Here is a 27,500-nt window from a genome sequence, read left to right on the forward strand (position 1 = left end):
TTACACACCTTGGACGTGAAGCGGGCTCTCCTGTTCTATCTCAATAGAACCCACCCAACTAGACGGGACTCACAACTTTTCGTCTCGTACACTCCGGCACGTCTGGGTACTCGCATCACAGCCCAGCGCCTGTCAAGGTGGATTGTAGGTCTAATTCATCTATGTTACTTACTCGCCAAACAGCCATTACCTGGCCCTATCAGGGCTCACTCTACCAGGGCTGTCGCGACTTCCACTGCCTTCCTCCAGGGAGTGCCACTGACGAACATTTGCAAAGCTGCTACCTGGGCCACGCCTAACACCTTCATCAGGCACTACGCCCTAGACGTCCGTACAAACACCAATACCAACATGGGACGTCACATTCTGTCTTCGGCTATGCAGTAAAAGACCTGCCAGCACCCTCCTCCAGGTAAGCTATTGCTCGCTAATCTCCCATGGGTGTAAAGCACAGAGACCACGTCGAAGATAAGCAGGTTGCTTACCAGTAACTGGTGATCTTTGAGTGGTCATCTGTGCATTCACACCACCCGCCCTCCTTCCCCGCTGCTGTCAGCTTCTACATTTTTAATAGGGGTTGATTTGCGGCGGTTTGAAGGAACTGGCAGGATGTCCGCGTCCACCCCTCTGGGCATGCACGGTGGGGTTCCTGTGCATGCCCAAGGGACTGGGCACGAAAATCCGTTAAAAGAGCTTGCTACAGCACCGATCGATCCAGCACGTGTGCACTAAATCCCATGGGTGTGAATGCACAGATGACCACTTGAAGATCACCAGTTACTGGTAAGCAACCTGCTTTTCTGGTCTACTCCAGCTCAAATCTAGATACTGTATGATAAAGGATGTTGGACCAGAGAGACCACTGGTCTGATCCAGCAGGGCTCTTCTTATGTATTATTCTTGTGCAGGACTTGTGTAGCCAGTCACTTATATTAATTATGCCAAGAAACTATTACTTAACCTTTGTAGGTAAGAGAAAAGAAAGATGGCCACAATGCATTGGAAACCATTTCTGGCAATGATTCAGGCACATGTGCCCCAGCTCAAGAAACACTTCCCAAGGCTATGGCAGCTTATGACACAGAGTGAATTTGGTTTTCCCAACTTGACCTTTCTCAGCTTACTAGCTTTGTATAGGAAAGCGAGTTGAAGGAAAAAATAGAAAAGCAACCAAGTGGAAAACCTTCAAACACATTGGGAAGATGTGTACTAATGCACTCAGTAGCCCAACCAACATTGGTGTAATCAGTACAAAGAGGGAACAATGGTAATGCTCACCATCATCATGTCAGATATTTTAACTGAGATCTTTCAAAAGCAAATTAAACAAACATTTTCTGTGTCATTTTTATCTAATAATTGTACATTTTTTAAAAGAGGCATGCAGTATTAGTTTTTCTTTGTTATGGCTGCTTATGTTGTAATCCAGGTTGTTTTAAATTAAAATGAATTACTACCAAAACATACAAATCCATACAGAACACCATATATAGCATTATAAGCTCTGTAATTAGTGGAGAGTTTTGTTTTGGTGGAGAAGATATTAACATTAATGTGACTGCTGAAGTCAACTTGGCAAATACATACTTCAGCTCATCTTAAAATCATAGAGTACATGAAAGGCCAATGCAGATATGATATTTCACCATGCCATCCCTTTATCAGAATCACAAGCTCTCTCCCCATTTTAGTGTGAGTTTTCCCTACCATGATTATATGATACAAATCAGAACCACACTTACCAATCAGGTTCAATTTTAACCAGGTTTTGAAATCAAGGTTTGAATAGATTTCATATCCTGCTTAAGGATTTTGTCATGGTCAGCACCAACATAGAGGAAATTCACAACAGAGAGGAGAAAGGCTACAGAATATGTAATTTCACAACCCATTCCCAAACCCTTGACAAGTGAATATTATTTAATACATTTTTATCCCATTATTCCTCCTAAGACCTCAGAATGACATAAATGGTTCTTCCCCCTCCTCCATTTTATCTTTACAACAATCCTCTGAGGTAGATTAGACTAAGAACGGTCGTGATTGGCCCAAGGTCATTTGGGGAACTTCATGGTTTAAGAAGGATTTGAACCCAAGATCTCCTAAGGCCAGCATGCTATTCTCTGCATCACATTAGCTTTCTATCTACACCAGCTCTATCAGATATACAGCAGAAATTTGGGCCTGCAAGTTTTAATCTATTTAACTGTTCACCAATTAAAGCTTTATTCTATGCTTCAGCTGGATAACTGTAAGAAGAAATTTTAATCAAGGTAAAATAAATGGCACACATTTAGTTTTGAACTATTTAAGTTTGGGTATGTTGTCATAATGGAAAATAAAAACATTAAATATGGCATTTCCTTTTAAGAACAAGTGCCAGCCTTTGTTTATTTAAATTTTCATACTTCAGTATTTCAAAACAGTACACGTATCAAGGATTTTGGTATTAAGCAGACTCACATAGGGTCGATTAATCAGTTAAAAGACAGCTAATTAATCAACTTTTTAATTTGATTGACAACCCTGCAGAAATGATTTCTTCTGTACTTACTAATAGCTGAGCAAGATCTGCATGAGCAGCCTCTAATCTGCGTTGGCAATCTGGAATCATCATTCGAGATTCTTGTAAGACCTCAGTCTGCAAAATGGAAACTCATGAACTACATGAACAGTTTAAAGTGATAAAGTACAACTTTACTGTTGACTATGGGTGGTTTTAATAACAGGAAAATATTCTGAAGTGCAACCGGTACACAAAACACAGTAGTTTATTTCATTAAAGAAATGTAGTACTCTAGAACATTTTTTATAATTCAAGCAAAAGCTGATAAAAGCTTTCTGTGAAATATTTGTTTAAAAAACTCTTTAATAGGAACCATTTCCCCTGCTGTCACAAACAGCTTCGTCCCAAATGGGATCAGCTGGTTATATAAATATCTCCTGCATCTTTTGAGTAATAAATAAAAACAGTGTTCAGATAATACCACACAAAGATAATTACTGCATGAAAAAAGTTATTGAGTTATTGATCACATTGTATGCTCACTGCAGGAGGTTCTGACTAAAAGACAAAGGTAAAGAAAAATGAAAAGCAAAGACCAGCAGGCTCATATTTTTGATGCTTATCATGCATAAAAAGTTATTACTTATCCTTGGGCTTTGTTTTAGGAGAAAGATTATTCTCACCATGCTCTTTGAGCGAAATTACTGATCTGGCACCCCACTGAATTTGAACATCTTGCATACATCTACAAAATACAATTCTGTAATTGCACACAAAGCCACTCTACATTATTTCACAGAATACTTTTAGCCCCCAAATTCATGCAATAACATGATGGTGTAAAAAGCCAATTCTACAATGTATCTAACCTGGTTAGAAATAAAAATCAATTAGTAAATCTATTAAGCATGAAGATTCTTACAGCAGTGATAAGAATTTCAAGATTTCACATATCTGTATTTACATAAATCCTATTAACAGGATTCAGCCTACATTATTTCATGTGCTTCAAGCCATGAAAAGAGCATGCTTCAATATGTCTGGCATGTGGGCAAGGTAACATGCTCAACTTCTTGTGAATTTCATAGTCCATTGAAGACAAGCTCCCTACACACAGCCTACTCAAGTTCTCAGAAGCATCTACACTGAATTTGCTTTTTAAGTATTACATTCTCACCCTTCAGATATTTATCACTAGCTATTAGGGGTATGCAAAAAAAAAGGTATTTTTCAGGTTCAGGAATATTGAACCTGAAAAATATTGGTATTTTCATATTGTTATTTTCTGATATTCCCAAATCTCAATATTGGTATGGCATTGGGATTCAGGAATTTTTTTGAAAACCCGAATTTTTTTGGCTCCATTATACCATTGGTCCCCATAGGGTATAATGGATAATCGATCCAGGAGTATCTGGGGCTCAGGGGGAGGCTGTTTTTTGAGGTAGAGGCACCAAATTTGCAGCATAGCTGCTGATGCCTCTCCTCAAACCCCCCCCCCCATGTTTGAAAAAAGATTGGACCAGGGGATCCAATTCAATAGGCCCCCAAAGAACATGCCCCATCTTCCACTGCTTTCAATGGAGGAAGGAAAAGGCATTTAAAGAGACCGTGATCTCTTTACAACTCATCAAGTGTTTGCCAAGTCACACTGCCGCAGCAGGGCTTGGAAGAGAAGGCATTTAAAGAGACCACAGTCTCTTTAAATGCCTATTATCTTTTCCAAGCACAGCGGCACAACTCAGCAAGTGAACTCAGAAGACATATGCCTTCTGAGTTCACTAGCTAAGTTGTGCCACGGTGGTGGGGCTTGGAGGCGAAGGCATTTAAAGAGATTGATTATAATGGATAATCGATCCAGGAGTATCTGGGGCTCAGGGGGAGGCTGTTTTTTGAGGTAGAGGCACCAAATTTGCAGCATAGCTGCTGATGCCTCTCCTCAAACCCCCCCCCCCATGTTTGAAAAAAGATTGGACCAGGGGATCCAATTCAATAGGCCCCCAAAGAACATGCCCCATCCTCCATTTCTTTCAATGGAGGAAGGAAAAGGCATTTAAAGAGACCGTGATCTCTTTACAACTCATCAAGTGCTTGCCAAGTCACACTGCTGCAGCAGGGCTTGGAAGAGAAGGCATTTAAAGAGACCACAGTCTCTTTAAATGCCTATTATCTTTTCCAAGCACAGCGGCACAACTCAGCAAGTGAACTCAGAAGACATATGCCTTCTGAGTTCACTAGCCAAGTTGTGCCACGGTGGTGGAGCTTGGAGGCGAAGGCATTTAAAGAGATTGATCTTTTAAAATTCCTTTTTGGCACAGCTGAATGCACCCGAATAAAAGCAAAAAAAAAAAAAGCTTTTTTGGGGGTAAGCTATATCAGTAGCGGAATACAGATCTCTGATCTGCATTCAGCTTTAAAATGCCCCCAAAATACTAGTAAGACATTTTTTCAACTCAGATAAACCGAATGCACACCCCTACTAGCTACTATACCAATCTCAAGCTATGTGAACCCCACACTAAATTAAGCAAAAAGCACTTCCTGTCCTCTAACTAGCAGGACAATAAAGAATAAGAGGACTCATTCGGTTGTTCTGGTCATAGGGGAAAAGAGGGCAAAGGGCATCATTTTGTGACTTCATGCAGGACTATCAAACTCAAGGTTACAAATAAAGTTACATGACCTCCCTCAGGTGGTACCTATATAGTCTGTTTCTCCTCAACTTAGTGAACATTAATTTTCTGAAACCCTTTTTCCAAATGCAAACTACCTACTGTACTTCAATGCATGGAGATTATCTGAAGATGAAAACACTGTTAGCAAGGACAGGAAGGAAATACCAATCCCTAAAAGATATAAAATATGTAACACTTTCCCCCTTCATTTATGCCAGGTGCTCTCCTACAATAAGGGAGAGAACGAAACATTGGAACTCACTGGAAGGTGTCTTCTCTTCAGTAGGACATCCAGCTGGTTAGGTAATGCCTCCCTCTCACTCCAGGCAGAGCTTTGCATTATTATTATTTTTTTTGCTAAACTCAACTGGATTGGGTCGAGGCTGACCCTCCAATCATATTATAACCCAGCTCCCTAAACATCCATACAAATATTTGTCACCTTTCTTCAAGGGGGGCAGGAAAATGGATGACTTCCTCCCATTGATGAGAAGAAACCTTCAGGTGAGTTCCAATGTTTTGTTCTACTTCAGTGGAGGAAGTAATCCAGCTGGTTAATTGCACAACCTGTCTCCATGGGTGGGTGAAAACTTTTTTTAAAAAAATTCCAGAACTTGCTGTAGAACTTTCCTATCAAAAGCTGCATCGGCAGAATCTAACTGATCTATCCTATAATGTTTAACAAATGTAGAAAAGGTGGACCGAGTGGCCGCTCTACAGACTTCCTCTACTGGTGCTCTCATGGAGAAGGCTGCTGCTGTTGTTGCTGCGGCCCTGGGAGTGCGCTGTAATGTTCCTAGGGTACCTTAACCCTACAGACTCATATGCCCTCTGAATACATAGACTAACCCAATGGGCGACAGTAGCTTTCGATACCCTTTTCCCCAGAAATATGTTATTGTGGGATACAAATAAAGAATCCAAAAGTCTAAACTGTGCTGTCCTGTTCTAACAGATGTGCAGAACTCTATATACATCCAGCTTATCCCAGAGCTTTAGGACTTGGACAAAAAGACAACAGTATCAGTTGCTGATTAGCACTGAAAGATGAATTTAACGTTGGGAATAAAGGAAGGGTCTGTTCTTAACACCACTAAATCTTTGTGGGAAATGCACAGCTCTCTTCTCACTAATAAGGCCACTACCTCAGAGACCCTTCTAGCTGAAGAGACTGCCACTAAGAAGGCCACTTTCCATGAGAGGTATCTCAGCTCTATTGCTTTTAATGGCACAAAAGGGGCCTTGGTCAGTGCTTGAAGCACCTTAGAGAGACTCCATGAGGGGAATCTGTGCCTGACTGGCAGGGCGAACTACATAGTTCCCTTTAAGAAACATCTTACATGCTTGTTTGACGACAAATTAAATAACCTGTTTTGACCTAAAATAGTGGTAAAAGGTGTCTTAGACCTTGCTTCCAACATTCAAACAGAAAAAGAATGACGTCAGTTGCAGCCAAGCCAAGTTGAGATGGTGAATTGGACCCTGAACATGTACATGTTATGTACATACAGTAGTCTCCACGGGAGGAATCCTGACATTCTTATCAGTTCCGAGAACCATGGTCATCTGAGCCAGAATGGGGCTACAAAGATCACTTCTGCCTTCTCTCTCCTTATCTTGTTCACGATTCTGCTGATTAGTGGAGTTGGAGGGAAGGCATACAGAAGACATTTCGGCCATGCGTGAATCAAGGCATCTTCACATTCCGCTTTGGGACTGTGGAACCTCGTCAGGAACCTCGAAACCTGATGGTTGGAAGGCGAAGTCAATAGATCCATGATTGGAGTTCTGAATTTTCCCACAATTTGCTGAAAAATGTCCCAATTCAGACTCCATTCTCACAGTTGAGATTCTCCCCGCTTGGCCCGTCAGTTTGCCGATTTCCCACCCCTCTCAGGTGCTCCGCTTTTAGTTCCACCAGATGTTGTTCTGCCCACTTGAGTAGGAGATTTGACTCCATTAACAGCGATATCAACCTGGTTCCCCCTTGTCAATTGATGTGCACCTTGGCTGTTGTACCATTTGTGCACACTAATACCTTGGAGATCTTGGAAGGACCTCAGAGCATATCTGGTCACTCGAAGCTTATACCGTGTATCCTCTCCAAGTGATTCCACATTCCTTGGGCAACTTGTCCTAGACAGTGATCTCCCCAGCCTCTTCTGCTGGCATCGTCAGCACCAAATGGGGAGATTGCAGGAAACTTACCAACTTGGTTTGCCGTAGATGTCCACTACCTCAGGGATCTTTTCACAGAGTTGCTCACTTTGATTAGCCTGTGTTTTTTTTCGTCCTCATGTCTCTCTGATAAGGTAATAGTGTCCATTGAAGAGGTCTGGCATGGAAACAAGCCTAGGGGATCAGGTCTATGGTTGACAGCTGCATAAGATCCACAGAGTTTTCTTTGGGATCCCCTCTTTAGCCTCCTTGATCTTCTTCTGTTTCTCTTTTTGGCAAGAATACTTTTGCCACTCTGGTGTCTATCCTGGCATTTAGATGAATTAGATTCCTGGACAGTGTAGGGTGGCTTTCTTGGAGTTTGATCAAAAAACTGTGTGCTTGAAGAAATATTATCGTGACCTCTGTGTCCTTTTCTACTGTTTTTACATCCTTGCCCTGATCAAAATGTCTTCCAAGAAAGGGTAGACGAAAATCCCTTGCTAAAACAATCTGGCAGTCAAGGTGACTAGCAATGCTCCTTCTAAGCTGTGGAGTCTTGTGAGCAAAAATTCTACTTTGTGAGCTACTGACAATAAAGTTGTGAGCAAGCAATTTAGCTACCACATAAATTAGTTGCTCTGACACCATGCTTCCTGAACTAAGACAAAAATGTGTGAGCTGGAGGCTAAAAAACTGTGAGCTAGCTCACACTAACTCAGCTTGGAGGGAACACTGGTGACTAGTACTTTGATAAAAACTCATGGTGATGAAGAGAGGGTGAAATTGGAAATGCTGTCCCTGAAAGGCAAAATGTAGGAACTGTCTGGATAGGAATATACAGATAAGCCTTCCTGAGGTCCAAGGATGTTAAGAAGTCAACTTGTTGTATAATAACAGAGCACAGAGATTCCATCCGGAATCTGCATTTGCTAACCCACCAGTTCAGCTCACAAGTTCATGATTGGTCCCCACTCTCCTGACCTCTTTGGGACTACAAAGAGCACTGAATAGACCACTCGGAAATGTTGATCTGAAGAAACGTTCTCTATTACCCCAATGTGCTGAAGATGACTTATTGCCTCCAAGAGTAATTGGTGTCTTTGCTCTGATCTGGGCACTGGAGATGGAATGAACTGGTGTGGGGGAATGGGTGAAAACTCTATATTGTAGCCCTTCTTGATGATGCAAAGAACCCACTGATTGTCAAGACTTCCCAGTTGTGGGTGAATGCCTGGAGTCTGCCACTTATCAAATAATTATGCATTTGGTTTTTTCCCCAGTTGGGTTCTATCCTGCCTGCTAGCCAGGAACTGTCTCTGTTGAAATCTAGGCCGATAGTGAAAGAAATGGAACCCCCTGAAATCCTTGGGATCTCCACCCTGTAATTGTGAAAGGAATGTGAAAATTTTACAGAATTCTCATGCAATTCTGTGTCCTCTCTTGACCATTCCCCTTCTTCCTTATCAGAACTAGTGGCAACAGAATCTCTAATTCAGGGGTGTCAAACATAAGGTTTGGAGGCCAGATCCAGCCTGTCCAGGGCTCTTACCCAGCCTGCGAGCAACTGGTATGAGAGAGAGAAGGTAGGAGGCTGCTTGGGGGTACTAGCAGGTGCACGTGTGTGGTAGAAGCTATCAAGAAATAGAAGGGAAATGGCTAGGGGGTGGGGCTAAGAGGCTAAATTAAAATAGTGGGGGGGGAATGGAATTGAAGGTGGAGAAAGAGGAAGTGTGGTGCTTCTTTCCCTCACACCTCCTCTGACTGCAGCTCAGTTAGGATTAGAGAGGCCAGTACATGGGTGGAATTGAGCAGCTGGCACTCCCATTGCTGCACCAACCAGCTTCATGTTTTTTCAATTGGTGACAGGGGAGGGTGAGTGCGCAAAGAGCAACAGTTAGTTGACTAAGGGACAGGGACAGTGGGGAAGAGAGGAGGAAGAGGGCTGGTATGTGGATTGGGAGGCAACTGGGCTGTCTTGAGCATGCCGCTCTGAGAAGAAAAGATCTCCCAGCCTCAGAAGCAAATGGAAGAGCAAAGGAAAATGGGGGCCCTGATGTTGCCGCCACACATCTGGACAGTTGCAGAGCTGGGAGGCAGAGTGAGTTTCAGGATGGGTGGGGGACCGCAACCTGCCTTCTTCCCCCCCCCTCTTAGTCCGTGAGGGAAAGGGGGTCATGGGAGGACAAAAAGCGTCCCCTGGAGGTTTTGGAAACAGTTTCTCTGTCAGGCCTTTCCTCAGCCCCACCGCCTCTATGGGAAATGCAGGAAGGATGAGAACTGGGTGTAAGGGATTTGGGACAGCCAGGTTCAGACGCACACACCCTCCTGAGCCAGGATCCTGTTGCCTGGGTCACTTGGGGCTGGTTGCTCAGCCTGGCACACCTCACAGGGTTGGTGGTGATGTTGGGGGGGATGGGATTCCGATGTGCCTCCTCAAGATCCTCAGAAGAGGGATGGGGGCAGGGAGGAAACAAAGAGCAAGAGATGGACCATGGCCATGCTCAGCTGCTGAGGCTGGGCATATGGACGGGTGCTGAAAAACTACCTTATTTAGAAGAAGAGAAGAGATTGGATTTATACCCTCCCCTTCACTAACCAAAGGAGTCTCAGAGCGGCTTACAAATTCCTTTCCCTTCCCCTCCCCACAACAGACACCCTCTGAGGTAGGTGGGACTGAGAGAGCTCTGACAGAAACTGCTCTTTTTAAAGAACAGCTGTGCCAGAACTATGGCTTGCCCAAGGTCATCCAGCAGGTACAAGTGGAGGAGTGGGGAATCAAACCTGGTTCTCCCAGATTAGAGTCCGCACACTTAACCACTACTTGCAATGGCAAAGACTCATCTCCTAAAAATGCTATATATACAAAAAGTAGCTAATTTGTATGGAAATGTAAGATCCCCCCCCCTTGAAAAAAATTGCATATGATTAAATACACTTATTGGAGATTTTGTGGGTTCCTCAGTAAATCAATTGCTTTCACTGCTAGGAATCAATTGCTTTTGTTTGTATTTTGAGCAAAAAAAATATTGTTAATTGGGTTTGCCAGTGTCCTTTATGAAGTTTACATCGCCAGTACCCGGCATTACATTTGCCTCAGAGTTGGCCCTCATAATAAATGAGTTTGACACTCCTGTTCTAATTGAATGGGGGTCTTCTATCTCAGAGCCAGAATAAAATGAAGCTGAATTGCAGTGGCCTGAAGTGTGGCTGCCCCTGCTATTTTTTCCTATTCAAACTGGCAGCCTGACAAGTAGGTCTTCCCTCATCAGACACCTCTGATGAATAAACCTCAGAAAGACTCATTCCTTGAGCCCCCTTACATAGCTTTTGGCAGGGATGGGTTGAGATGTCCTCTGAGGAATAAGATGTGTTGGACCAAGGGGAAGGATGAGTCCTCTTAGAGCATGTTCTCAAACACTCCCTCCACACCTTGACACAGAACTTCGTCTTTCTGTGTTATACCTCTGAGGATGCCAGTCACAGCTACTGGCGAAACGTCAGGTCCTACAATGCCAAGACCACGGCCATACAACCCAGAAGATCTACAACAGCTAACTCCCTCCCTCTGTTCCCAGCAGCTGCCTGGGTGGTATTTCCCGTCAATGGGTATAATAACGCCCCCCCCACAATGTCTGAAAATCCACTGGCTTCGTGGCAGGAAAAATAATTGGGCCCAGGAAACCCCAGGGTGCCCTGAAGGCCTGTAGCATCCAGTTCAATGGGGGGGTTTGCTGAAAAGCGCGGGGAAAATGATGCACCCGCCATACTTACAGCCACTCTGAGGCCTGCTGTAAATGGCTGATTGAGGCTTTCCCCAGACTTGCCGCCCACCTGGGCATCAATCTGTTGCTGTTTCCTGGAGGACTGACTATTCCTCTCAACTCCGGTGTCATGGGTCAGCCAGGACTCAGCAAGAGCAAGAGCAGAGGAGCCCTGTGTAGCCAGCTCTGAGTCAGCAGAAGCTGACAAGAAGGAAAGGATTCACAGCTAACAGCTAGGGTAGAACCACTGATACTCTCCAGTCCTGATTCAATAGGTGAAACTCAGTTGATAGTTTCCAGCCCTCCAGTATCACCCACACCCTTAGAGCGCCGCAGACAGAGGCTAACAACAGAACTACAGGAGAAACAACAAAGTGCATGCCTCCTGGCTTGATGCCAGCTGCTTGAGTAGTTGCACAATTACTCCCAAGTAGCTGGCTGGAAGCATGACCCTTAAGCATATGGCTATAAAAAACAGCCAAGGGAGGCTGTTAGGCGTGGAAGCAACAAGTCGAAATTTGACTCTGCAACCATTGCAATGGATCCTGCCTTTATTATGTGACTCTTCGGACAGTTTCCTAAATCTGACTTTGTCCTGCTACTAAACCTGCTCATGAGTAACCCTCAATTCTCAGACCCTGCCATACAAACTGACTCTTGGACTAGGCTCTTGACTCTGTGCTTAACCTTGGACTGGACCTTGACTATGCTTCTTGAGTTGGTGCTCTTTTCTTACTCGCTCCATGCTCTGACAGCACATCCCACATTGTTCCTGGCCCAGCTTGCAACATCTGGCAGGCTTGGAAACTTCTGAGTCCCTAGAGGGGGAGTAGCCCGAACACACTGTTGGCTGATTGCTCTGTGTGAGCGATTTTCTCCTGAGGGCCTCCTGCACTGGAAGGGAAGCTTTGGATCTTCCAGTCTTAGTCCAGTGAGAGCCTCCTGCAGAGGATCTCCTTGTGGTTGATCTCCACTGCCTGAAGCTTCTGGTGGAAGAGGCCTCTCCTTTGATGTGTCGTTCTTTTTAAGACCAGTAGTGGTTGAGTTTTTTTGCTCCCAAAGGATCTATTGGTTTATCTTCTTCCATTAGGAAGGGGAAAACTCCCCCCCCTTTTCTATACACTCTGTTTCGATGAGGAGCTAGGCTCAGACATCTTCCTGGAGCTGCAGAGCTATCAAAACTGGAGGGTCAGCCTTGATCCAATCCTGTTGAATTTAGCAACAACAACTGTAAGCAGCAGACCAGCCAGGCCCTGGTAACAAGGGGGTGGGCTGACAGAGGAGAGAGGTAAACTTTGGGAGAAGAAAGAGAGAGAGCAATGGCTGAGAGGAGATAACCAGCCTTGGAAGGAGAGATGCTGGGAGAGTTCAGAGAGGGACGGAGACTGCAAACAGCTAACGATGGAGACGCTGGGGAAGTACTTCTCTCCAACCTCAGAGGCCAGACTACTAAATAGCCGGGAGGGGTGTGAACCACCAAAGAAACCCAACAGGGATTCCGAGTTGATGGGCGTGTAAGAACCCCAGAAGAGCCTCCCTTGCAGGCTTCCCAGGACTCAGGTTGGACTTGAGGGGGGAAGGGCTCGCCCAAGGCTGCAGGATTCACTATGGGAAAACAGAGACAGGACCAGTCACTGTAAACGGGTTGGGTAAAGGAGCACTGGAGCTAGTAAATAAAACAAGAGCCATGTGGCTTGTGAAAACCCTTGTAGTTGGATGCTGTAGTGACTTCCTGCAGCTCCTCCAGGGCTGAAGTCACTAATCTCTTGCAACAACAAAAAATGTGCATAGCGAGGAGGCATGACCAAACCAGCTGGATGACTTCCCCACTGAAGAAGAAAGCAATTCCACCACGCTTTTGATTAGGAGCCACATATAACAACTTGTACTGTGCTTAGGCCTGCCCCCTGGACTCAGCATCAGCAGCCTGTGCCTGCCAGCAAAATTAGATGAGATAAGCTGAATTTCTGATCAATCCAACATGTCCTGCTGCGGCCGCTACATAATTTTATAATTTTATTATTACCATCAAGTTTGGCTCTAGCACCTTAGCACTTTCTGATTGTTTATAATTGTATGATAAATTATGATGTTCTATTGTATTGCTTTTATGTGTTTTACACTTTTATGTAAGCCGCCCTGAGCCTGCCTCAGCAGAGAGGATGGAATATAAGTCGAACAAATGAATAAAAAAATAAATAAAATTATTCAGCTGCCTTTAGTTCAAGTTTATTTGTAATTTGTGGATCAGTTGCCTATTAAGGGTGGCAGTGGAGGAACAATGCAAATCCACAGTCCTCATGCCACCAATATTATAAAAGCTCTTATTTAACAATGTTACTGTGATGGATTGCAAAGAAAAGCAGGTTTTCTTGTGTCAGAGAGTTAGGGAGTACAAGAGTTAATCTCCCCTGAAGGTTATGTGATTGGCTGCTCTACTCGCTCTCTGATTGGCCAGCATCAGCTTTAGAGAGGAAATAAAACAGCTGATCTGAAGGGGAAAGTTTCATTCGTCTTTTGGTCTTTGATCAGTAGCCAAAGGGTTTGGCTTTTGAGATAACAGAATTTGGGAGCCAGTGATTTCTGTCAGGGAATTGTCAGAAAAGTACTTCTATAGAAAGAAGGACTCTGTTGTCTTAAATATATTAGAACTACTCTGAGGGACAGAAGTACAAGCTGGGTTTCAGAGAGAGAGAGGAATTAGAGATCAAATTGCAACATTCGCTGGATTATGGAGAAAGCAAGAGTACCAGAAAAAGATCTACTTTTGCTTCATTGACTACGCTAAATCCTTTGATTGTGTGGATCACAACAAACTATGGCAAGTCCTTAAAGAGATGGGAGTACCAGACCACATCACATGTCTCTTGAGAAACCTGTACAAGGGTCAAGAAGCAACAGTTAGAACCGGATATGGTTCACTGTGTCATAAGAAGCTTTTAAAACTCCAAAATAAAAAGGCAGCTCACAATGGAGAATTAGGGAGGAATCAGGAAAGCAGAAACCCTAGCTGTGTAAACAGAATGCTCACAATGGAGAATTAGGGAGGCAGGGTGCACCTCAGAAAAGCAGAAACCCTAGCTGTGTAAACAGAACTGAACGCCAGCATCTGTGGATCAAGGGCCTAATCATGTATACTTCAAAAAGTAAACTACTGTTCTTTCAATTTTGCAGGTGGAAATAATATGAGGAGCCAGCCATGGTACATGGAAAAAGTGGAATCTGAATCCAGATCAGCCCAGCAAATACTGCTGCTCAGGATACAGTGGCTTTTATCATGAATGTCTCAAGCAAAGGCAAATGCTCACTAACTGGCCTCCTTTAGCCTTATGGAATACTGCATCAGGATAACTGAAGAACTAAGTTTGAGTCTAGTGGCACCTTTAAGACCAACAAAATTTAATTCAAGGTATAAAGTTTTGTGTGCAAGCACACTGTCTGAAGAACTTTGTTCTGCTGCTTCAGACCAACACGGCTACCCTCCTGAAGGATAACTAAAGAACATTATTTTTTTGTTAAAGCTAGGGAGAAAGACAGGCGGAAAGAGAAGGAAAAACACATCTGAAGTAATTGTCTCAGGGAATGAACATGTAACTGCAAAAAGGGAGGTGGTCAAAAGAGAAGTCAGCTGAAAGGCACATACTCTTGACGGTATCAGAGCAGTAGATCAGTATCCTTCTGGATAAGGGATTTTAGCACCAGTTTTAGACCTAGAACTCTAGAATTTTTCCAGATTTGCATAGACCACAAAAAACAAACTTAAGTTGTTTTTCAAATTTATCTGTTGAGATTAGACCGGATGCCAAATATGACAGAAGTATTACTGAAGAAAATGTATGTAAAATCTGAGTAGGAGGGAAGCAATGTTAAAACTACATTTTCTGAAGATTCATCTCTTTGGTTGGATGCCCACTGAAAAGTAAATATACCTGGGGGTAGATGTTCTCTTATTCAGACTCATTAACTGAGTATAATCTTCAACCAACAGGGAGTCCCATGCCCTGATGCAACTAGACTGTTCTTTGCTGAGGGCCAGATTGCAATTCATCAGTTAGAAAAAGGCAAGCCCCAGGAACAGGGTTAGCAATTTTTGCCTTTGAAGAGAATGAAAGGGAGGAATCTACTTAGAGCAGAGGAAAGGTAAAATGGTTTTTACTGACACTGACTCATTTCTAAATTCCCTTTCCTATCCACTGTCACTCATTTAGTGTTGCTGTTCTGTTCGTGCACTGTTTAAGAGTAAAACATGGGAAATTGCAGGTAGTATATGTGAGCAGCAGCAGAAAAGAGCAGTGGAGTCAAGTTGGAGACAAAGCAGCATTGTATAAAGTTCTCTCTGATTTTTTCCATACCTTATCTCAGTGAATGGCAGGGGGAGTCTAAGAAGCAATAGCAATAGGCTTGGGTATGGAAAACACACCTGGCCTTTACTGTGGAACAAGAAATTATGAACCACTTTGATAAAAAGTCAAGTTGTGGCTGACTTATGGCAACCCTATATGATTTCCAAGGAAAGATACATTCAGAGGTGGTTTGCCACTGCCCAGTGCCCACCTCTCTGTAGCAACCTTAGACTTGCTTGGTAGTCTCCCATCCAAGTACTATGGGTCTGGTCACACGGACGTTTATTGTGGGATTCGCTGCTGATCCCTCGCGCTTTTAAAGTTTCTGTTTACACGCGCCAATCCGCCTCCCGCACCAAAGCAGGCTCACTCGTGAAAGACTCGCGGGTTTTCCTGACCCCGGAAAATCAAGTACTTTCCTGGATCTCGCGCTTTGAAAGCGTGATTTCACCTATGTGAACAGCCCTCTTTCGCAATGATTTCGCAATTATTGCGAATAGGGCCGTCTGAACACTCTCTGAAAAATTTTTTTAAAAAAGCTTCCGGTTTGAGCGCATGGGCAGGCATTCGCTTAAGAACTCAATTTTTTTAAAAAATAATAATAATAATGTTTGAGCGTATGGGCAGGCATTCGCTTAAAAAGTCAATTTTTTAAAAAAGTCAGTGCTTACAGCAAGCAGGTGGCGGAGACGGCGCCCAAGCCGCACGAGTGGCTCGCGCCGCGGGCCATCCGTAGCAGCCAGTAAGAGGGATGGCTCTTGAGGGGTGGTGTAGACACGTAAAATCAGAACAAAATATTCCCGTTTAAGTTACAGCGAGAACAAGGCGCATTTACAGCGCCGTGTGACCAGACCCTAAGAGAGCTAACCCTGCTTTGCTTCCAAGCGCTGATAAGACTGGCCTAGTCTGGGCCATCCAGGTCAGGTATTGATAAAAAGGCAAAATAATTGATAAAAAGGCAAACAAATGTATCTTTCCTTGGAAACCATATAGGGTTGTCATAAGTCAGCCACAACTTGACTTTTTATCAAAGTGGTTCATAATTTCAAAGTGGCTCCTCTTCCCCTCTTCAATAACAATGTCTATGGAACCGCTTTCCAGACCCTTGGAACCCAGAAGACATGGCATAGGAGAAGGTGGTTTTCTACCTTAGCTGCCACTGCATAACCCCAAATCAACATAAGTCAGGGGTGGAGGGAACCATACCTGCTACCATGAGGCTGTCCTCCCATAGTACCCACTTCAGGCAGCAAAATGACTTGAGACATCCCTGCCTTATAGCTAAGCAGAAGAAAATAAACATGGCTTGCCTCCATCTATTATACCCTTCCCTCTGCCACCCCACCAGCCACAGCCAGGACACTCATCTGGAGCTTCCTTCTAGAGCTCATTGTATTTCTTCCCACACGGGCCTTACTCCTAGTATACTGCACAAAGCTGGAGCAGAATCAGATTGTTTTGTGTGCATTTTTGAACTGCCATGTCACATCTAATCATAAATTATGCTTTCTATTCCTCTCAACACACATGAAATTCTATCATTTACAAAAGGCTACACAATTCAGTGCACATATAAAGCTGAACAAGTAACAATGGCAACAGGGTTTGAAACTACATCTTGCTATTCATGAGAAATTGTGAAGAGGAAACTTCACAGCTGCAAGGCAGGGGGAGAGAGAGCAAAGAATGAAATGCAACAGCATCAGGACAGGAAATACAGATCTTCGACGTGGTCTCTGTGCTTCACACCCATGGGATTCAGTGTGCACGCGCTGGATCGATCGGTGCTGTAGCAAGCTCTTTCAACGGATTTTCGCGCCCAGTCCCTTGGGCATGCGCAGGAACCCCACCACGCATACCCAGAGGGGTGGGCGCGGACATCCCGCCAGTTCCTTTCTTACCGCCGCGTTGAATAGACCTATTTTTTGTCAGTCAGATCGGTTTGCTTTCGGCTATTCGCCTCAGCTCTTAGAGATCATTTCCTTATATTATTTTTCCTTTCGCTTCTCTTTTTTGTTGTTTGTTCTTCAAAAAATCTTTTTTTTAAAAGCCTTTTGTTTCTGTTGAGGGGGACTCTGCTGATTACCTCAGGCCTTCGGGCTACCCCCCCTCAAACGTTCCCTCTTCTTCATTTTCTTTTATGGAGAAGAAGTGGGGTTTCTTCAATAGGTGCAAGGGTTGCGGCAGCAAACTTGCTCCTCCAGACCGTCATACCCTGTGCATTTTTTGCCTCAGAGTCTCACCAGCCTGAGTCCTGTCGTCATTGCGCTCGTTTTTCAAATCAAACGAGAAAAAATCGAGCTGCACGCCTTAAAGTCGCACTGCTGGAATCGGCACTTACTCCTACCTCTGCGATGAAGAAGAGACCATCCGACACCGAAGCTCCTGGCATTGAAGTCGTAATCTTCTGCGTCCACGCCAATCAAAAAGAAGACTAAGGTGAGTAAAGATCACAAGTCCGCAAAGAAGGGTGTCTCCAAGCCCCTTAAGGCGTCGAAGAAGGGGAAGGAAGCGGTGCCTGCACTAGGTGATGCCCCTTTAGTGCCTCTCGCTCCAACGGCAGTATCGATATCAGAGGCCCAACTCCCTCCACCGATACCGACCATCCAACTACTGGATTCCTCCATCCAACTACGTCGGTTCTCGTCTTTGACAGACTCAAAATGCGCCCCTTACAGCTCTGGTTTATCCGCAACTATGACCTGTCGAAAAACACACACACCATCCTCCTATCCCCTCTTCCCAGCATACAGGACTCGTTACTTTGGTGGACTGTCCCTTCGAATATCCTCCAGGGAGGACCCTTCCACCCTCCATCACCTGAAGTCACCATAACGACGGATGCTTCCCTGACGGGATGGAGTGCACACTCCATGGGCCTTTCTGTTGGATACAAATGGGATGCACAGATGAGGAAGCAACACATAAACTTCCTAGAGCTCCTGGCTATACAACACGCAGTCACCAGCTTCCTACCTTTAATAAAGGGAAAATGTGTCACGGTCCTCACAGACAACACCACGGCGCTCTCTTATGTCAACAGACAAGGAGGCACTGTCTCCATACGCCTCTGCAACCTTGCCATACAGTTGTGGGAGCTTTGGCGGGATGTCCGCGCCCACCCCTCTGGGCATGTGCGGTAGGGTTCCTACGCATGCCCAAGGGACTGGGCACGAAAATCCGTTGAAAGCGCTTGCTACAGCACCGATCGATCCAGCGCGTGCGCACTGAATCCCATGGGTGTGAACGCACAGATGACCACTCGAAGATCATCAGTTACAGGTAAGCAACCTGTTTTTCTCATATAATATCTTGCTAATTCCAGAGATGTTAGAGCAAGAGGCACTATACCTAGAGCAATGTCTGGCAAGCCTCTAACAAGCCATGAGTGGTTTCAGAAAGAGACACAATTTTCAGCCTCTGTGTACACCCAGCTTACAGGGCTTTTGAGTACTTCATATGGAAACGGATTCCCCCCATAAAACACTTCCCTTCCTACTTCGTTCAAAGTTCAGTGAAGGGGGGGGAGTAATGTATCAGTGGTAAAAATGTTCACTTCATCTACAACATTATGTACAAATAAATTACGGGGGAAAGGGCTGGGGCTCTGCATACGGTATTAGAAATCACTTCTCAAAGTTTCTGCTAGAACCATAGAGTGATCCCCAGTAATATGCAGGGCTAGTTTCCTTCCAAGAGCAGGGAGAAGAATCCCAGTTTTGCAGCAGTGTTTTCTAGGGGAATGTTTCTCTTTCAGAGAAAAATCTTTGTACTTTCCAAAAAGCCATTTTTTGCCAGGAAACTCCCCCACAACCAGAGAACTTTTTAGTTTTAATGTTACCTAATGATTGAGGCATATTTCTTCTTTTATTCATATTAGCCTTAATTGCTGCTATCAGAATTCCTTAAAGTGCATTTCTTTATGTAAGAAATCATTCTTCCATCCAATGCAAGGGCATACATTCTAATTTGTGAGCAAATAGGTGAGAGAAAGCTTACATCCCCTATCCTGCCCGTAAGTTCAATTATAAGATTTCTAAGTAGTGCTGGGAATCTTTTCATATGTTGAAACACAGAATACATACAAGACTGAAATAAGTTATTGACAAATTACTGTATACATTTCTTTTATATCTGACAGAGTTTTCAGACAGTGGAAACAGATGATGAATTTGAAGAACAGGGTTTACCCTGAGATGACAAAATTATAATACTTTTAGAGTTAAAACCCTAAAAATCAATCAGTAGTCATGAACCAGGGTATTCTTTACCTGCTTTTTAATTCCATAGTCATCTTTATCTTCAGCTTTCATTTTCTCAATCTTTTCTTCTTGCTGCTTTGCTTCTTTTTCATACATAACCTTTTCTTTTGCCAATCTGTATAATAAAACACATTTTCTATTATAAACCAATATAAGTATTCCTAATTGAAGTCACATAATCAACATTCAACAAGACCATTAGTAAATACTGCAGCTACTTACTTCATTAATCAATTTTTAAATATACTATCATTTAATTAAAATTTTATTTTAAAATTGTAGCCATATACTCAATGAGATGCAGAGATCTACTTACGTTCATATAAGACTAGCCCAGTTGAATTTTGGACTTTCAAAAGGAGTTTGCAATATGACATAGGCTCAGTTTTTTAATCACTCTGTTTGAAACAGTGTTTGAAAAAACTATTTGAGAGCCCACTCAGACTCATGGAACTAATTTCATGGGTCTTTGGATTCTAGATATTGTCTTACTAGCTGAAGTTTTTATCTCCCCCCCCCCAAAAAAAAACACGAACACAAATCCAGAGTTTTCTGAATTTGTTTTCAAAATATCTAGCAGCAAGCACTGATATAATTTATTTAATTTATTTAAGACATTTATATGCCACCTTTCCAACCAAGCAGGGTGCCAGGCGGCGAACATCAACGCATTAAACCAGCTTCAAAATGCATATATAAATATGTAACACTATAATAAAAACATGTAGTCAAACATACAATGCAGCAAACATCAATGCATTAAAACAGCATTTAAAATGTGTATATATACATATTCAACATTACAATAAAAACATATAAACACACGAACACACATGCAACAAAGGAGGCGGGCCAGTAAGAGTTTACTGGAGGTATGCCAAATGAAACAAAAAAGTGTTCATGCGTTGGCGGAAGACAATGACAGAGGCAATAATAATTAGGAGGCCTTGAAAGTTGGAGAAAAGTGGGGATCCCTCCCCTGATGGCATTCAGCTCTTTCTAGTTACTTAAACCCATGGCCTAAGGGTGTTCCTGAATTCACTGATGAGGCTGGCTACTCAGGAAAGAGCAGCAGCCAGAAATGTCTTCTACCAACTCCATATTTTTCCTTGTACCCAGTACACATGAACACAGGAAGCTGCCTTATACAGAATCAGGGTCAGTACTGTCTACACAGACTGGTACTGGCTCTCCAAGGTCCCAGGGTACAGAAATTTCACATCATCAATTACCTCAGCCTTTTAACTGGAGCTGGCAGGGACTGAACCTGGGACCTTCTGCATGCCAAGCAGATGCTCTGCCACTAAACCACATCCTCTCCCATGAAGCAGTCCTTCATGCCTTAGATGCTAGATTATGTGCTCTGTATAAGGTTGCTTTTAATGGTAGTAGGAGTGCTGTAGGGTACTTTCTGGAAGAGGGTGGTAATCAGGATCATATTACATTAGTACTCCAGAGAACATATAACCTTCTGCACTCAGCATGATGGTCTATAAAACCTTATATGGCTGGAGTCTAAAGATTGTTGTTATTATTATTATTATTATTATTATTATTATTATTATTATTATTATTATTATTCAATTTGTACCCCACCCTCCCTGGAAACTCACAGATACCAATTCTACTCCTACTACATCTCAAAGTCAACTGCGGCATTCTCTTAAATTTGCTGTTTATATGGAGAGAGTGTGTCCAAGATTGTTCCTAATTGATTCCGTGGGGTTTGATAGGCTTGAAATCAAAACAAATATATAATTGACACTCTGGGAGCCCACAATGGCAGATTTTATGTAAACACCTTCGAGTAATTCATTAAAATAATGATTAAAAATATCACACAGAAAAATGAAGCACAAATACCTTACTATCATCAGGAGATGCATTTCAGAAAACTCTCTAACTATAAGGTTCAATGCAGACATAATGCATTGTTGTGGTTTATTTTATCTGTAGATGGTCTGTGAAACCAGGATTCAAGTCACAGATAATTATGCGATCCAGGATTGTTTTGACAAATCCTGGTTGCAATTTCTCCATTCGTCCATTCAGAAAACTGGCTGCCATCCTAGCTTGCATTACAACATCAGTTAAAGGGAAAAGGTTCACTGTATCATAAAGTTATTAATCACTGGATAGTGACAAACTATAATTTCCTAGTTTTTCAGATTAAAACTTTCCTTATGCGGCATGCATCTTGCCCACACTTTGAAGTGTCCAGACATCCCTTGCACCTATGTCACTGCTTCCCACCATGGCTCCAAGGAAAGTGCAGAGACATTGCCTTTGGAGCCTGCCTTGCTAGTAGGTGCAGGGAAATGCCTTGAGCTGCCTGGGCATCCTGCATACCAGCATCCCCACACCTTGGATAAACATGAACAGGAGGCTCCTAGCACAGTGTACTGCATATCAAGAGAAGTTCTGATTTTGATCAAGTCTTGTTGGGTATCTCTTTAGCCTGGTTGGATGTGAGAAGCAGCACACAAGGAGAAATCAAAGATTCACCATTCATAGATAATGCAAAACTACAAACAGTAACCATGGTTAATGAACCAACTTCAGATTCTGGCTTCAAATCTTCAAGTAAAGTTACTATGATTCTTTTAGAGGGCTGAGATTAGACAAGCCCCTAGTCATAATTTTAATTTAATTATAGATTCACTTTAAATCCAAATAGCCTGAATCACACAACAGAAAACACTGGAATGGATCCAGACTTCCATCAACTTAAGTTTCTTCCAACTTAAGTGGGTTTTCTGTTGGAGGAAGAGCAACAAGCTGGAGGAAGCTTCAAACTTTGCTCAATGGAGTGGCAGGTCTGCCCCTCTGCCCTGGTTTATGACTGTTTGCTGTTGTTAGAAGGCACTTTCATCAATGGAAATGTTGTCCTATCTTCCTCCTCCCATTGTACTACCAACACTGTTCCTGGGCTGATCACTGGGAATATGATTTCTGAGAGACACATGGGGCCAGGATGAAGGTTCAGAAAGTTCACTTCTGGAAACACTGCTCCACTTGTGTTAAGACTAGAGATGTAAAATTTCCAGAAATGTTGACAGCATAGAAAAAAACTTTTTCATTTTTGCAGAAAAAGGAAATTTTGGGAAAAACTGAAATACATTCAATACTTGCTTTCCTATCAAAGCCAACCTAATTTTACTGCTTTAATAATGTAAAATGCATAATTTATAACTTAGCATACAAAATTGTAACATTTGGCATGTTTATGGAATTTAAAAGTTACAAATGCCTTAGTTTTCTATAAGCAAGATAGCAAATATACCAAATACGAGAAAACCACAAGCAGGCTCCCTATGCTACCTTAGCTCATATACCTTATTTTTTGTTATTTGAAAAGCAGGAGGGGGAAAGGAGTTAAAAAACAGAAATAACATAAACTATATTATTTGGTCAGAAATTAGGGTGATACAAAGGGTCAATAATAATATCTGCACTAGGGATGGGCACAAACCGAACCACGAAGCAAAATTCATCAAGAATTTTGCCCAGTTCGTGGTTCACATCTACCGCCATGAACTGCCACAAACTGTTAGAGCAGTTTGTGGCAGTTCATGGATGGAGAGACTGCACAAAACAGCCCAGAACAGCTGCCCCACCTCTTCCTTTTTTTCCCCTCCAGAAAGGTAGGGCAAGCTACTTGATACCCAGCTTGTTGGTATCTATGTCACAGTGGTGAAAAGGTCAACCACAAGAGGTCAAATAAGGGCAACAAAACCAATGAAAACCCTGCTTGCTGCCCTGATGAAAATGAGATATCCTTCTAGGTGCAGAAATGCATCTCATATCTAAGAACTCTGTATGTCCACAGCATGCTCACCTTGCTTTTAAAAACATTTCACTCATTCTAAAAGTCAAAAATATTTCTAAGAAGTTTTTTTCAGTACTCCCCAAAATTCCCAATTTCTCAATTTTTAAAAAGGCCTTGGAAAAAATAGGAAATTTTTTCTCTGAATTTTTGGGGGGCCTTCACCTTTCTAGCCAAGACAGATCATCATTCTACTTAGATTTTGAGAAGACCTGCTGTCCTGCGCAGGAGCACAGTGCTAGGTTTTGGATAGGATGGAAGATTCCCAATTTAATTATATTTTATAATTTTGTATAAGGCACCTTGACAGTCCAGTTTAAACTAATGTAGGGTTCATTTGTTAGATATCATTTTTTTAGGAATTCAGGAAAGAAGTGAATGCTCAACAAATCTTAACTAATGAAGCTATGAAGACACAGTCCTACCATAACCAACATATGAAATTCACAACTAGCCTTAATTGGTCAATGTGAGGTAAAGTAGGATGTGTCTCACACCACTGTGGTTTCCAGCTCTGGAGAATAAATTCCAATTGAAGTAGCAGAGGAGCCTCTATGCTTTCTAAAGAGAGAGCACATATAGTCTTTCCAGATCTCTGGCATCTTCCCCCCCTGTAGGATTGAACTGGCACACATGTATGGCATCGAATGGCATGCCAGAAATTGTACTGCTATGGTTCACAAGACAGAGCTATTATTAAACACCAACAGCTCTACTGATAACTATGGAAATACTGCCCTTGATTACAGACACAATTGATATCCAAGTAGATAACTGTTTATGGTATAAGTGAACAAGTGAAATTAAGAAGTGTATTAGAGTAGTGACAGCACAATAAAGTTGCTAGCTATAAAGTATATTTTAACTTCAATTCTAAATTTTGGCTGGAAATATAGTCTTACTACTTTACCTTTCCATCTAAAAAGTCCCCCCCCCCCAAAGTTCACCATATTACAAGGTATAAATGTATACACATAAATGCCCAAACTGGGAAGAGCAATTTGTAGCTTAAAAATATTTATCCTGGTGCCCTGTCCAAACTACACATGCTACATCAATTTCCATCACCAAATAGAAATAAATTAAACTTAAATTTTAATGAATGGTAAATAGTAGAATTAATAAAGACATGTAGTAGTTGAGTTCACAGGTAAGGACAAAACAAATTTAAGGATTTGTCTGTTCATGCCAATTTATGTTTGTAATTTCAGCAGGTTTTCTAATATGCTGTATCCTTCCCAAAGGTCTCCATAACCTTCAAGAATAGGTTTTCAGGTAGTACAGGGAAGGTGGAACATGACAAGGCTGGAAATTCCCATGTTCCCCTCCCCAAGAAAAGTTTATTCCTGGGGTCCATGTGGACTAGCAACTGTGCAGGTCATACGGGGGCAAAATTGCTCCCTTCTTCCTCTTCCCATCAGTGGATCTCTGCTGACAGAAGAAGCAAGAAAGGAGATTTCTTCCACTTACTTTGCCTCACTGCAGCTTTCTGATCCTGGGAATAAACTTTACAAGGGTCATAAAGGACTGTTGGAGAGACAGGAATATGGGAAAGATCCATGATTGCCAGCACCTTCAACTAATGGATTGGCAAATCTAGCACTTAGGACCTGAGCCTACTGGTAGTTCTTTGGGCCCAACCCAATGGATTTAGCAACTCTCAGAAGAACTCTTGAAGACAGCATTCCAATTTCAGAGAAACCATTTTAAAAAGATGGCTAACATGTAGATATAAGAAGCAATTTTACTTCCTGATGAACTAAAGTTAAGGGTTTTAAAAAAAATAATTTAAAAAATTTAAAAAAACATGAAATTAAGCAAACTCCAGAGGATGGTGGAAGACAGGAGGGCCTGGTATCATGTGGTCCACGGGGTCGTGAAGAGTCGGACTCGACTGTGCGACTGAACAACAACAACAACAACAAAATAATTATGGTGCCTAATTTTATTGGCAAAGTTATGTCAAACTGAAGGATTTCTACCAAGTGTGTTCTTTCCCCAGTTGGATAGGTAAAAAGCCAATGATCAAAATTGTAATGTTGGTCTCTAAGTATTAGCATGCAGCTGCAGGGCCACAGGATTCACTGATCCTGCTCCTCATCACCATCAGTCCCCGCTTACCATATAATAAATCCAATTCTATAATAAAACTGTAAAGGAACAAACTCGTTATAAGTGTTCAATGTACAGTATTCTGTCAAACTTTTAAAAAACACAGGCACGGACTACGTTGGTTCATTTCTACTCAGGGTGCTTCCTCCCATTATGATGCTGCACAAGGATTAGGCTTCTGGGTTTCATTTTGTTATATGCAAAACAAATGAACTCACAGGTTAAGGATAAGTATGTAAACGTGGTAGTCTACCATTTTATTGTTTGACTTAATTAAATTAATTTAGAATTTTGTTCTGTATTCGTCAGCCAATGCAGGCTCTTTGTGAGGGTCACAGGATCTCATATATAATTAAATATCAAAAATTGGCCAATTTTTAAAAGTATGCAAAAAAGTTTGAATAAACTTAGCATGAAAACCTGTGTTAAAATCTTTCTTTAGAAGAAAAGAACACAGTTGGTGTTCCCATCTAAAACCAGTAAAAACTTTTATAACCTGTGCTTCCATTTTGTCAAATCCTGTTTAAGAAGTATCATGCTTGCCTTCTGCAACCAATTCATTTAATCAGAAAGATGCCTTTACAGATTATGACCAGCTGGAACCCCAGACTTCAGGCTTCCAGCCAGGAATCCTCATGACTGCTTTGACCAGTCACAGCAGCCTCAATAGAGGTTGAGCAGTTGCAGGGTCATGTGATTTCTCAGATCTCAGGTATGCATGAAGTTCTGGGGTCAACTATTAGTGCAGGTTCATACCATTAAGCAAACTTTGGAGCATGGCAGAAGACAGGAGGGCCTGGTGTGATGTGGTCCATGGGGTTGCAAAGAATCGGACTGGACTGTGCGACCGAACAACAACATACCATACCAGAACTACACCAGAAATGTATGGATTGCATTCTAAATAATTGTACTATTAAAAAAGATATTAAGAACAAGATATTGACTCCTACAATTTCTGCATCAGCAAAATATGGGGAAGCAATAACTCTCCTAGTGCAACTGCACCAACATTACATGGTCATCACAACTGGGTATACGGCAGACATGTTGCACTGGTACCAGATGACTGTTTAATAATGCTCACCATCACTCTCTTTCCTGAGCCTACTAGAAATTTTAGTACTCAGTAATGACGAGATTGCCTATATAATACAAATTCTCATACAAAAGAAACACACACACACACATGAAAACCAAGTGTTTTTTGTAGTTGTTCCACTCATGGAGCAGCTTTTCTTCATTCATCACAGGTTCCAATGGCTCCATAACCCATGCTCTCAACTATACTAGAAGTGACCAGATCATGACCAAATACAGATTCTACAATTCCTGCCTAATGTTTCTAAACAAAAATAAATTCAATACACTAATATATCCAAAGTTACATACTTTGAATATGTTAGAGAATTTGAGTTTCTGATCATACCTGATAAAGGAAAATATTAAGTCCAAGCAGTTTCTACGGGACAGTTAAACATGTTTAAACAAGTTTTCCCACTGAAATTAGTAAGCCTTAGAGATCAATCCTATTCAGAACCCTGCTCTATTAAATGGGGCTTAGTCTCAAGATGATGTTCTTAAGATAGCACTGTTAAAGCCTTTGGTTTTGGCTGGATCATTGTATCTAGGGTGGCTTTTACAGTAGAAATGCAGATTGATCCACTCAGGATTACACAGTGTGGAAGTGGAAGCATTGGCAGATACAGTTTCTTAAATTTATCAATGTAATTTAAAGTTATAGCTAAAACAGAATAATCGGGAATATCGGAAATGTGATTGTCTTAATATAACTCTTTATTCTGATTTGAGTACAGCAAACCAATTAACAGTGAATGAAATACAGGTCTATTTT

General features: G+C 42.2%; 1 protein-coding gene across 1 annotated transcript in view; it reads right to left on the bottom strand.

Annotated features, from left to right (window-relative positions):
* Positions 1-27,500, bottom strand: part of TBCA (tubulin folding cofactor A) — a 69,225-nt gene that overhangs the window by 8,668 nt on the left and 33,057 nt on the right. The window contains exons 2-3 of the mRNA XM_015419558.1: positions 19,717-19,822; positions 2,555-2,641 (exon numbers count right to left, since the gene is read on the bottom strand). Coding sequence (XP_015275044.1) covers positions 2,555-2,641; positions 19,717-19,822 — 193 coding nt within the window. The remainder of the gene's footprint in view (positions 1-2,554; positions 2,642-19,716; positions 19,823-27,500) is intronic.

This window comes from Gekko japonicus, unplaced genomic scaffold (genome assembly GCF_001447785.1).
Source record: "Gekko japonicus isolate JY-2015 unplaced genomic scaffold, Gekko_japonicus_V1.1 scaffold206, whole genome shotgun sequence".
Lineage (NCBI taxonomy): Eukaryota > Metazoa > Chordata > Lepidosauria > Squamata > Gekkonidae > Gekko > Gekko japonicus.